Genomic DNA, 13875 nt, shown 5'->3' with positions numbered 1-13875 from the left:
GTGCATGTATGTTGATACCCAATGAACATACCGATCAACACACGGTAGATTAGTTCAAAAACTGATCAAGACACTGATCAAGAAACTTGAATTTTAATCAGTCTTAATTATAATTCTAAATACAGCATTTTTCCCGCTTAAATCATTGCTTACAACAACAATACAGCAACATATTATTCCTTCTTAGACATCGTTACATTAATTGTACAGTTTTTGAATTTTCCTTTCTGGAAAACAACATCCGTTAAAGATTGATCCTGTTTCTCTGTGGTAAAACATGTAGTTGTACTAACAACACTTGGACCTAGGATCTTTGAAACTTTAGACACATTTTCTTCTGTAGGCTTTTCGTACTGCAACAATGCATTAGAACGATGCCCCGACCTTTCGCGAATCAATTTTTCTTCAACCCCAGAATTGAACAGGGAGGAAACACAAGTAATGCGCAAACTGTGAGCGGTTTTGCGTTTAAAGCCTGCCGCGTCGCACATGTCAGGCAAAATCTTGTTCAAGCTGTTGATGCCTACGGGCGCTTTATCGAATGCGAACCTAGTTTTTGATGGCTTAAAGTAAAATGCAGTAACTTCCTTTGCATGAGTCTCAACTAACCCTACATACAATCTGAATATCTCAACAAGGCACGGCTCGTGCTTTTCCTCAATAGAATGACAAACGTGCTTGACCACTCGCGGCACATACTTTAGATCACAAAGACCTCCATGATAAGTTTTAGAGGCATTTTCTTCAAACTTAATAAAATTTGGACCAATTTCAAAGTTGTTTACAACAATATTTCTGTGATCTCCCCCCTGCAACCCAAAAACTTTTCCGTTGTAGAAATAGATCGTGTTCAATAACGACTTAGCTGATGTAGTTCCCAGCAATTTCTTTTGCCAGAATACTGCTTCTTCTTGCTCGCTCACAAACTCCTTTTCCTCTTTCTTACACTTAATGTGAAGCCCTTCTCGAACGCCATTCTTCATCTCGGCATCTAAGCAACGTCGGAAAAGGACAAACCTTCAAAAAATAACACACAAAATTAAAGTCCTGAAACAGTGCATTTTAAATTACTAACCAATTCGGTCTAAAAGTTGTCAAGTACCTTTTGTCACTAGCGTCCAGAGGATTCAAAGCTTCTGATCCATTTTTCTCCTCCAAATAATGCTTGAGGGCACAAATGATACCATAAACAGACTTCGGAGGGTATCTTTCACCGGACTTTTTAGCTACCTCCATCACAAATTTTGACAACCAATAGTTCAGCGACAGAGCGTCCATTCCAGCAATATCTACACTCACAGCGGTAACATTGTGTAAATCGTAGTCCTTGAAGAGACCGCCACAATCTAATACCAGAACTTTAACCTCTCTCAACCTCTGCCATTCGGCAAAAATGTTCACAGCCCACTTGTTTTTATACTTAGTTGAAACTGGAACAGCATCATTCACCAAAACATTTTCTTGAGAAGAGGTTTTTGGAACTCGAAAACGTTCTGATCTCCACTCGATCTCCATCACGCGGCATAATGTTAATTTATTAAAAATTCAACCTTTAAAACTTGCCCACATGGCCGCATATAAAAGATTCATTTCATTTACCATATGAATAAAAAACAGACAATAGCCTATTGAGCACGCCTACTAATTACCTATTCTTCGAAAAAAATTCTCATGCTACTTTGAGAAGCCAGCTCAAAAACTCGTGCTTCGTTTTTCATCAGGGGTTCCAAACACCTCGAAACAATAAAAGCACTCCGCCTTCGGCGTCGTGCTTTCATCTGTTTCTCGGTGTTTGGAACCCCTGATGAAAAACTCGCACTCGTTTTTTATCTATTACGTACAACATTTGTACCCATTGGAACTCGAGTGTGATCTCAACACTCCAGTGGCAGACCCGCACTTAAACCCACAGGCTCAGGATTTCCGCCCTAAAAGAGATGCAGCATCAGCAGCAAGGGTACGAATGAAACAACTTGCAGATGCTGAACAATGTGAAATACGAACGGTAAATCAGTTCGTGAAAACTGATCCATTAGCAGTAGAATATATCATTGTTTTGTTTGAGGGAATCAGTACACAGCCTGAACTGTGAATTTTGAAATCGTCAATAGGAAGTGACGTTGATCGAGGACTGATTATCGTTTTACCGCTCATATGTGATTTAATAGTTCAAGACTCAAATCGCGTGATTGAAACAGGATTATGACATATGCTTCGATAGCGAACCATATGAGGGGAGTGTGTGTCGGAAACGTCTTGTTAGCATGTTGCGTGACAAATAGGGCATGGCGATTTCACATTGATGTAAACTGAGCTAGTAGATAAGAATTAACAATTACCGGAAATTCCTGTGTGACAAAACTAAGATAGCTAATACAAGAATAGGATCGAGTAGAATTACGGACAGTTCAAGAATTGTACTTGATGTGATTAAATGGTGACTGTGTGATTAAAATACAAACGAAGACATCTTGTGACTTTTGGAGAGCACTAAAGTAGAGGGGACATTCTCCAAACTAACAACATTGTTTATCTCAGCTTTGAAGTTTTCATAACTTCTGTGAGTTTTCATCAGTGTTTTTAGGGTTTTCGTGCGCTAAGAATTTTTGATAAATGTACTGGTCGCCATCTTTTTCAATAGATTGGATTGTGTATAGTTTGACTGAGGCACCAGTGCAGCTTGACAGTTGATTCAGATGTCGTGCTATACTCGCCTCCAACTCACTTGTAATTCAGTTCAACTCAGTTCATCATCTGATTATTCTGTCATCTGAATTCAGTCGTACGCGAGGTGGGGAAAGGCAGAAACTCGGTCAAGAGGCGAAGAGAACATCTCCAAAAACAAAAAGGTAGTGGATTCTGGCAAGGTTTGAACTACGTGTTCCAAGCATGTCGATGTTAAACACCAGAGATGCCCACGGTTGTCCACTGCAAGGTTACGACTTCGTCCCCAAACCCAAAGACACCTTGAGCAAATTGGTCAGGTTATTACAACAAGCCAACGAAAGAGAAGACGCCCTGAAACGTGATGTGGAACATTGGCATCGAGCTTACAACGCCCTCCTTGAAGAGCAGATGGCATTTAAGTACGAGGATCTGAGTTCAGCTTGCAAACGACACCGCGACAAGACCGAAGCAGATGCGACCATCCTGTTGTGTAAGGAGTGTTCTACAGTAGAGGAAACAAAACGTAGCCTGGAGCTGAAACTAGAAAAGGCTCATCAAGAGGTTCGTTACTGGCAAGACTGCTATGAAACGTTACTCCAACAACATTTCGAGGATGACAGAAGAGGTCATGATGGTACCCACAAAAGAGTTTGACCAATTGGTTCAGTATTGCAAAGGAGAAATCACCGACAATGCCTTGTTGAACAAAGTGGGTCGATTGGCCGCCGAAAGTCATGTGATACTCCGTGATAAATCAATTCCAGATTCAATCACCATCAAGAAAATTAAACCTCTAGCTCGTCAGAGAGGTCGTTTAACCAAACGTATCAGACAAATTGGTCCTTTGTCGAGCAATAGTGCTGATGTTGGTGAAGAGGAAGATGGGGAGGAAGGAGATTTGGTGAGGGGTCTGTTGGAAACCATGTTCAAACAATTTATTAAGAACGCTTCTCGAGGTACAAAAACACAAAAGATCAAGGAAGAAGTTACACCGTCTACGTCAGGTGTTAAAAAGAAGCAACCCGCTGGTAAAACACCCATTCCACCACCTGACTCAGATCTGGGAATGTTCCTAAGAAAGGCTGACATTCTCCTGGGTAAAGACAAGCGCAAAGGCAAGGGCAAACGCAAAAACAAGGCTGAACGTTTAAAACCTATGAGTGGTTGGGAAGACTGGGCCAAAGGAAAGAAACTGAGAAGAAATCTAAAACACGATTATGACATGGACTAAGACCCGTATGCGCAAGTATCGCCAACGTGGATGTGGTTTTGAGATTCAAAAATTGCTAGGCAAGACGGGGATTGAATTTCACTGGCCTGGGTACCAGTACATGGGGCCTGGGACCAAGTTGGCAAAGAGACTGAAACGAGGAGACCCAGGCATCAACTGACTGGAGAAGATTGCCAAACAACACGACATCGATTACAGTCGCGCTAAGAATTTGCAAGACAAGTGGAAAGCAGATACAAAGATGATTAAGGCCATAACGAGGTTACCCGGCAACAAAACGGTGACTGAAAAGATTGTGAAAAGAATCATGCAGGTGAAGAAAAAGTTAAAATTGTAATTGATTCTCCCTTCGGAGTTCATGTTGTTATTATTCAATAAAAGTTGACAAATGAAATATCAGACTCTGTTTGATTTAAAGCAAAGTTTAGTATTAAAATCCTGATTACAATGCGTGTGCTCTATTTTAGAAACCAGGCTTTTTACTCGGTCAATACGGAAACGAGATTAATGATGTCAAAGGGGGCGGGGCTTCTGGTTACCATGGATACGTCAAACTCGAGAAAACGATAGAACTCCTTTCCATAACAATACCTTTTCATTTGCATCACAATATCTGTCAAATCTGTACTGGACTAGCCCATACCACTACTGATAGATCATTGATGTGATGTGAGGCTGTGACCACCTGCGACTCATCTATAGCTTGCCATCACTATCACCAAAAAGTGAGTGGGTACGTTCATTTTAAACATTATAGTAGGCTTTTTTATTGCTTAAATGAATAATTTCGGCAATGAATGAAGCCGTTCCTAAATCCGTTGATCGTCTTCTAAATCGAAACATTATGAAAAGCTATAAAATGCCTGGCACGGTCTCTAAATAGACTCACATGGCATTTCTAAACAAATATCATACTTCAGGGGTCAGAGTATAATTATACGAGTGTTTCGAGTGTGTTGAAGACGTCTACATTTTATAGTATGCCTAATACTCTGATATGTTTCTCCGGGATTTTGCTTGAAAAAATAAACTCCAAAGCCAACTGATAGTGTTTGAAGCACGTGACATTTCTAATCCTAATATTCCAGACTGCCAAACCGGGCTAATTGCTTTAAAATCACTTGCCGGTTGCCGGGTTTTCTAGACACAGCGTTTTTGTTTTAGCTTAGAAGAAGATATTTTTAAAGGAGTCATTCTATTCATGTTAATTTTTATTGTTTCTGCTTATAGGTAACAGTAACCAGTATCAGTTCTTGTCTTAATAAGTAAATATCTTTACATAATATTAAATTGTGATGACAATAATTGTTGTTTAACTAATATATCCCAAATAACTTAAAGTTCTGGGTAAAAAAAGACGAATACTGGAACTGAGTGTTATGAGAAACTTAAGGCCCCTTTATATTTGTCAGAATTGAACGGCCAGTCCTGTGTATTCAAGAACAGAATAATTTCTACTGTTAGTCATATTTTACCTGTCAAATTAAATTAGCCAATTGCCGGCATAAATATTATACGCAGCTGTCCTGGTGGTTCCGCGGGACAATCTCGTGAGCATTTTAAGGCCCAATTCAAATTAAAGACTACCTATCTGACCGGCCTCCTCTGACAAATTGAAAGTGCCCTACATTATCTATTTACTCTGTTATATCTGTATTTTTAGTTACTTGCAGCTCCTTCAGTTTCTTTCTTTTGGCTGTTCCCACTTTATTTGTCAACATTCTGTTCATCTGGCTAACTGGAAAGTCCACATTGTTTAAAGTAGCAAACCTTCCAGAATATGCTAAAAAGATAACAGAACACAGGATCATTACAAACAAAAAAAATATTAATTTCAATACAAGTATAGTCATTTCTCGTGAAGAATGGATCTGAAGCTTTAGACATTAGCAAATTGCGCACTGCTGTTTGATTGTGTTTGTGCTTTTAGTGTTCTTAAGGATCATGATGCTTGATGACACTTACCTTTAATGGTGTTCACTACATCCTGATTTAAAGCCTTGCCTAAGGATGCTGTGTCTGTCTTCGCACGTGATCCGTGTGCAAGACTTGTTGTCAGTGTTTCCTTAGAAGAGAAAGCCTCGACGAGAAGCAGGAACAATTTTTGTGGGTGTGTTCCACATTGACTGTGGATGGAGTGCAACCTTACAGACAAGATGTACACTCCTGATCCGGGAACAAGTTCTTGTCTTCCTTGGCCCTTGACATGGAACTTCTCAACCTGGTGAGCAGACTGTTTCTCAATCTGCTGGGAGAAAAAATGTACAGGTGTGAGAAAAAATGCCAGTATAAGTGTGACGTTTAGTGAATATAATGTGGATATTTGTTATGCCAGTTTAAATTATAACTGCTCATTTTCCCTTGATAAACTGTATTTTAAGGACAGTGAGTCATTAAAGCATTGTTAAACTTACCAAGGTGGAATTGGTTTCCGTTGTCTTGCTCACCTCATACAAAACACCATTCTAAAGAGAAAAAAGCAAATATCAAATAAAATTTGTGTTGAGTATAGAAGAAGTTTTCATAACTTATTTCAACGTGCTCTCGGTGGCTTTGTGTACGTTTGAAACCTCCAAAATATATTTGATCTTTAGCAGAAAAGATCCCCAGCCACTCACAATACATGAAGTAGGGTGAACAACTGAGCGCCAACCTCAGAGTCTGTTGAGAAAATATGACATGTCTTAATTTTGTTTACCTCCTGTTTCAATTCTGCAGCAGAATTTTCTTTGTAAGCCTTTTAAATGTCCTCTAGGAAACCAATGTTGTCGCTACTGGAAAGAGCTAAACAGAACAAAAATAGCCATATTTTTTGTCAGATACTTAATAATAAATAGTGATAATTAAATGACAAAAATAGAAAATGTACAGGCATGCTTTCAAAAATTTAAATGCTGCATTAGAAGTGCTTTTTATTGATTTTCAATGGCCTGTAATTATCCAACGTCACTGTAAACTGTATGAGCCAAACAATTGCCCTTTTCGTGCCTCAGTTGCATTTCATAAATTTTCTCTTTCATCAGGAATATTGATTGCTAAACCCATAAAACAACAGGATGTCCTATTTGCACAAGTTTAAAAATGTTGAAAAGAAAAGAGAACTAAACATATTGCAGAAACCTCCTTACCTGGTAACTGACGCTTCCTCAAGGCTCGTTAACCAGTTGTGAGCAGCGTTCACATGGCATTACTACTTCAGCCATGTGCTCGTCATCCCCGGCACTGCAGTAGTTGTCACTCAAACTGCCAAAACTACTATCCAGTGTCATCGCACTAGATGGGGAAGGGCTGCATTCTACATTATGCAAGGACGATCTTATCAGAGACCCTGTTTCCCCTAGGGTAGGTGCTGCAACTGAGGGCAGAATGGTGAGATCGACAGGATTACTATGGACGGAAATCGGTGAAAACAGACTTTGCAGTTGCGGATTTAGGTCTGAAGGGAGACGGTGACCCATATGCAGACTCATGTGTTCAGGCGAACTTTGCGAAGGCTGCAGAAGACTTGCATTGTACAAGGTTGAACTCTGTGTAGGAAGACTTGTGTGTGACAGCGGATTGCGGTGCAAGGTTAGTGGATTAACACCGAGCGAAGGGGGATCAGTTTCCCTCGGCAGATTCATTCTTGACTGATCTGGACTTTGCGAAGGAAGATTAACTAAGAGCGGAGAGAGACCGTACATTGGTTGGCTCACTGTGTGTGAAGGTGCAGGTAGAGTCACTGTGGGCAATGATGTATTTTGCAAAAGCGGACTGTGTGGATGTGAAGGCGGTGATGGTGAATGGTTTACAAGTCCAGCAGGTTGTTCCTTGTTCTGATTATCTGCTGCAGAAAGCCTGTCCTTGAAGAAGGCTGCAGCTTGTGTTCTTCCTGCCTTGATTTGCGCATTTTTTTCTTTTTTTGCTCCTCCTTCTTACTTGACTTCTGCTGTTGTTCTTTCCGATCTGGTATTGACTTTGTCTTGTGTCTTTTTCGTATTTGATTTACTTCGTTTTCTTGCCTGCTGCTCCTTTTGCTCTTGCTGTGGTTGTTTTTCCTGATACTGCTGTTGGTTTTCACCCTGTTGTTGTAGCTGCTGCTGAGGAGGCTGTTGAACTTCGTTGCTGTCACTAGTTTCCTCAGGTTCTGATGGCACCACTCTTGACACGATAAAATCCATTTCATTGCTTTCTCTTGCCATTCTGGATTTTTTCGCTGTCTTTTACCAGAGACGTTGTTTGTTTCCATTTTCTCAGCCAGTTGCATACAATGAAGATCAAGTTCGTCCTCATTGTCTGAAAGTTTAGAATATGGAAATGTTGTTGAGTAAAATGTACAATCCTAGCTTGAGGAAAACAGAAAACTAATTGAATGCAAATCAGATGGAATGGTTTGCTTCGTTTCCTTTAAAAAAATGTTTTCTTCCTTTGTTCAAATTATTTTATTTTTCTTCACTTTTCATAAAATGCTTCCTAAATAAACCTTGCGTCAGAATAATATGTAACAGGAGATGAGAGTGTTGGGAAGAGAGGTCAAAGAAGTAAGCAATTTGAGATAAGACTTTTTCCATGAACTGAAAAGAACAAAACGGTTAGAGATTTGAGTAAATGAACTAAATTGTTTAAAATAACACCCAACACCAATCTCTGTGTCATTCTTTTAGTTAGCCTACTGCATTTATCTGTTGCAGGAGTAAAGAAAAATGCTATACATGTATGGTAATTAATATTCGTAATTTGCGCGCCTACAATAATTTATTTGTTAAAAACAAATACGGGCTAAGAACTAGTTGCCTGTTTACTATTTTCTGCACTTCCAACCTGATCCACGTCGGCTAGTGAGTCGACTTTGAAAACATATTTCGTGTCCTCTATTATTTTATTTCATAAAGTGGCTAAAAGTTATAATTTGCGTTAACACTAATGTAACGATTGCTCTCTCCATTAAGCACAACTGAAAAATGTTTGATCTTTATGAAACTTTAACATTTCATTTATTTGATTATTCATTGTTATAAACTTCGGATAGTTAGTCCCTAATAAGAATTCACTCAGTTCTGTGCACGGTATTTATAACAGTTCAACAAAATTTTCGCACTGAGACAATTGGCGAGTACAACATACACCCACCTCCAAGTTGGATAATTTTGGCTGGATAAGCGGTAGTTTTAGCTGCTTTCATTCCCTTTCTTCCCTCCTCCCAATCTACCATTGTCTCTCGGCCCTCACCAACATCTCCATGTATTTTTGAAGACGAAACCACGCTGTATTGTTGAACCTCAGTCCAAAATACCACTGCACATGCCATCTTTGATCTTGACTGTGGGTCGTTGACCAAGATCTGTCTTGTTCGTGCGCAAATGTTTGAATCAGTGACACAAAATCAAATTATCTAAATTCTTTACGTTTATTGGCTGCTGGATCACGGCAGCTATCTGGTATCAGGATGAGTTAATATTCTCCAGCAGTCAAATGTTATGAAAGAGCAATTGTTTGCTATCTAAGAAAGGAAACGAAAAACCCTTTTTCACTTTGCGTTAATTTTTTTTGTTTAATTCTTTAGCAAGGCCATATCAGTATGAACTAGTGGTTACCAAACTAGGATATTTCTTCATATCGTGACTGCACTCATGGATAAGCTTGTTTTCGTGCTCACAGATGGAACACAATACCACAAGAATGAACGGTATTGAGATAACAGAAGATCCATCCCATGCAAGTCTCGCACGGAATGACATATAATCACTACACATATATCTGTTTTCGAAAGGTCAGCAGCAGCTGCTATTTTCCAGTGACTTTTTAATATTCAGTAGTTTCCCTCGGTTTTTAATGGCAAGAAATCCACTGAACAGTTCATCTGGACCTGGAAATGGAGAACTCATCGACACAAGCACCCCATTTGAAATACCAGGTTTATTTTCTGAAATTGAGGGCATAACTTTGCAGATCAATGCCCCATTTGAAGACTAGAATCACCTCATTTCTGTTGAAGCAGTGCCTGATGAGGCAGTAGTAGACACGTGACAGTAGGTGAACTCACTTTTACTCCCGCTACCTCGCTCGATACTGAAGAGTATGAGGCAAGATCTATAGACGTCTGTGACTATATACAGCTGTTAGTGCAGCCTGAACTGTTTGCCGACCCAGAGCAGAGAAGAAGGGAAGTGGAAAATGAAGTTTCAGAAATCCAAGGTGATGGAAATCTCGAAGAAGATCGAGTGACATTGCCAGATCTCTTTGAAAATGTTACTGAAAGCTACCAAGAAATGTTCTCGGCTGCAACTGAGAGTTTATTTTTCTCTGGAAATGAAGACAAAGATGTACAGAAGGGCAGCGATGAGCATAAACCACTCTATTGCAATGCCCCGCTAATGGTTGCAGAAAGTCTTCTACTGGTTGTTACCTTTGCCATTAGATACACCCTCTCTGGATGTGCTCTGAACGATTTGCTCATTCTGATTAGTCTTCATTGCATCAGCCCCAATTTATGCCGCACATCTCTTCATCAGTTCCAGCACTTTTTGCGATCAATCAAGAATCCCCTTGTATACCATTGGTATTGCTCGTATTGCTTTTTACTTGTTGACAACAGCGCTACTGAGACTTGTCCGAACCCTCTGTGCTCAAAGGATCTAACCAAGAGTAACTTGTTCTTTCTTCATTGAAATACCGATTGCCTCACAGATTCGCAACTTGTTTGCTAAAAGTGGCTTCTATGAAAATTTGAGACATCGTTTTAGAAGGACCAAAACAAATGCTAACCACTTTGAAGACATTTATGATGGCTCTGAATACAAAAAACACTGCCATCCTGGGGTTTTAGATTTCCAGCAAAATATCTCGTTATTGTGGAACACAGATGGTGTCCCGGTGTTTAAGTCATCAAATTTTTCTATATGACCGTTGTACTTTGTCATAAACAAACTTCCTTTTAGTGAACGCACAAAAAGGGAAAACATGCTATTCGCTGGACTATGGTTTGGAGACACAAAACCACTCATCCTAACATTTTTTTCAACCATTTCATTCCTCTCTGCGGAAACTGGAAACCGAAGGAACACCCATCAAGGTGAAAGCAGGGGATGACACCACTGAGATGGTAAGCGAACCTGTGACCTGCCAGCAAAATGTCTTGTTTGTAATTCTGTTCAGTACAATGGAAGCTACAGCTGTTTTAAATGTAAGCAGAGGGGTCAAACTGTTAAAGTTTCTGCGCGAGGACACGTGCATGCATTTCCCTTTATACAACCTGATCCATACGGTCCGAAAAGAACTCATTTAGAAACACTGCAAGACGCAGATACAGCAGTTAAAAGTGGTGAAGCTTTAGACGGTATAAAAGGGCCATTGTGGTTAGCTGGACTTTCAAGTTATGATGTCATCAAGGGAACTGCTATTGACTACATGCATGGGCTTTGTCTTGGCATAATGAAAACTCTCCTGAATCTCTGGTTCACTTCAGAGAACTCGACCAAGCCATTCAACATCAGTGAACAGGTCTCAAAAGCAGACAAAAGACTGCTTGAAATTCACCCTCCTCTAGAAATAGGTAGACCTCCAAGGTCAATTGAGCATCACAGAAAGTACTGGGAGGCCTCTGAACTTAAGTCTTTCTTGCTTTATTATGGAATACCAGTTTTGTTCAGCATATTAGATACAAACTACTTCCAGCACTTTGCCATTCTTAGCCAAGCAGCATTTATTCTTTTAAAAGACTCAATATCTGAACTGCAACTACAAAATTGTGAAAGACTTCTAGAATATTTTTGTTTCATGTTTCCTTTTCTGTATGATCTCCGCTATCAAACTATTAATGTTCACAATCTTTTGCATTTACCGCAAGCAGTGAGGGAGCTAGGACCCCTTTGGACTCATTCATGTTTTCATTTTGAAGACAAAAATGGTTATATTCTAAAAATGATACATGGGACACAAAACGTTTCTTCTCAAATAGTTACCGCTGTGTCATTCGTTCAAAATTTACCTCAAATGATAGATTCTGTGAATGAAAGTAATTCTGCTGCCTTTAAGTTCTTTCAAAGTCTCGTTGGGTCACTGCAGAGCAGTCAGCAGACTCAAGTTATGTATGATATGTTTGCACTTGGGGCGCATGCTCCACGGGAGCTTACTGAAGATGAATTTAGTGCTCTTGCAGATGAGCTAAGATTTATCCCGGACTCCAAGAAAGTTCTTTCCTATACGAGAATGAAAAAAGGAAAAGAGGTTTTTCACTCAAGTGCATACAGGAAAGTAAGTGTTAGAAACAGCTATACTGTATTGTATCGATTAGGTGAAAACACAAATTTTGGACAAATACTTTATTTCTTTCAGTATAAGGCAAGCTGTCCTGGGACAGGAAGCTGTATGTTGAACTGCACGTGCCTAGCCTTTAATTATGCAATGATTCAAGAGCTCTCGCCAAGATATGATCTCAACTTAGTGACTGATAATCTGTGTAATATGCATCTGTCTCATGTAATTCCAGTCGCTAAGGGATCAAAGGAGAGTAGTTCCACTTTCCAACGTAGTAACAAAATGTGTTTTTATAAGCTATAAAGAGCCAGAATGTGATCCTTTCGATTTTGTGGCGATATTCCCTAGTAAATTAGAGAAGGACTAGAGTAATAAACGTTATGATGAAACTATGACATTATGGCAGTCTTTTTATAGTACGTCAACAGCGCCAAAAAACCCCGCAACCATGCATTGTCATGACTTTCGGACAAGTTTATCACCTGCACCTGTTGCTGAGAAGAAACTAGACCTGTTCCCACAAAATGAGGTAACCGCCTCAAGATTACACACACACTAAAATATAATAGGAGACTAGGGGAGGGGAGAGGGTGGGTTTACATGTCCTCGTGCCGGTCCCTCTCCTCTGGAAAAAAGAGTCGAAGCAGTTCAGAGCTTCTGAAGATCCTATTGCCTTCGTGACAAAGCCCGGGACAATGGAAATTGTGGAAATTGTTGTGACTCTGGATCATTGCGAACAATAGGCAGATTGAGTTACATTATTTCAGTTATACATTGCAGATTTTGAGCAAACAGAACTCGGCTCGCCGGCAGTGCGTTGCTCTTTTGGCGCTGTTTTAGTGGCATCCCTGACTTCTATTTTGGAAAAAAAGCGTTTCAAAGGTAAGATAAAAAGTAAACTTTGACGTAACAGCATTTCAATGTTACTACAGTGTACTGTAGCTTTGCCTCTTTGAACATACAAATTTGTATATTACAATTCTTTTATTCGATTGACAGTCATGCAGCTGCAGTTACATCTGAGTTACATGTATTCGTGTTGCAGACAAAAGAATTCGACATCAAGATGACTTGACTAGCAGATTACTTAGCAGATTGCTTGCAGACTTGACAGATCATCTGCAGATCTGTTTTTTAACTGTTTCTCGTCTGCAACTCAATTTTTTGCAGACGATCAAGGGACTACGTCTGCACAGACTGAAAACAGATGCTGCAGACGATAAATTAGTCTGCTGTTAGTCTGTTTTCCCTGAAACAGATCTGTTGCAGATCTGCTGCAGATCTGCTTGTTTCGTACGGGTCGTCCAAAGGAACAAAAGCATTGTGTGCAAGCTGAGGCGAAAAACAAATGGCTCAGCTCCTTGGACCGTCAGGTTAAAGGGACATATGCCATTGGAAGTGTTCCTCTGTTTCAAAACCGCTTCACTTACAGAGGAGACTGGTGGCGTGTTCACGAAAAATACTAAGAACATAGAAGAAATTCAATTCCAAAATGAAGAATCTTTCAAAAGATTTCTTTTGGGATTAGCCAACAAGTACACAAAATGCATTAAAGAAGATGACAGGATGTTTAAAATGGAAAAAGATAACTCTTACAGTAGGGTCATCATTAATCAAGCTCACCCTGCCACCTTTCACTACTCTAAAACACTGGAAATGCTGGAGGTGAAGACCAGATATGGACATTACAACCGACTGGGGGTGCCTCAGTTTACTTTGAATTGAATGAACAGTGAAGGTCG

The 13875-nt window shown here is 39.8% G+C and overlaps 1 protein-coding gene and 1 pseudogene across 2 annotated transcripts; both read right to left on the bottom strand.

Annotated features, from left to right (window-relative positions):
• Positions 1–74: 74 nt before the first annotated feature.
• Positions 75–1515, bottom strand: LOC149098608 (zinc finger MYM-type protein 2-like). The gene is made up of 2 exons (XM_089277154.1): positions 1103–1515; positions 75–1017 (listed from the first exon to the last, which is right to left on the bottom strand). The coding sequence occupies exons 1-2, from the start codon at positions 1513–1515 to the stop codon at positions 174–176; spliced, it is 1257 nt and encodes a 418-aa protein (XP_089133280.1). The 3' UTR covers positions 75–173.
• A 2-nt stretch (positions 1516–1517) lies between these two features.
• Positions 1518–8411, bottom strand: LOC149098607 (uncharacterized; annotated as a pseudogene). The gene is made up of 5 exons (XR_016203539.1): positions 7027–8411; positions 6597–6682; positions 6313–6363; positions 5864–6143; positions 1518–5681 (listed from the first exon to the last, which is right to left on the bottom strand). The product of XR_016203539.1 is annotated as an uncharacterized LOC149098607 (transcript).
• Between the last annotated feature and the right edge of the window lie 5464 nt (positions 8412–13875).

This window comes from Orbicella faveolata, unplaced genomic scaffold, assembly GCF_042242905.1.
Source record: "Orbicella faveolata isolate gen_17 unplaced genomic scaffold, um_ofav_v1 contig_46, whole genome shotgun sequence".
NCBI classification, from domain to species: domain Eukaryota; kingdom Metazoa; phylum Cnidaria; class Anthozoa; order Scleractinia; family Merulinidae; genus Orbicella; species Orbicella faveolata.
This window is presented reverse-complemented; position numbering and strand designations above follow the sequence as displayed.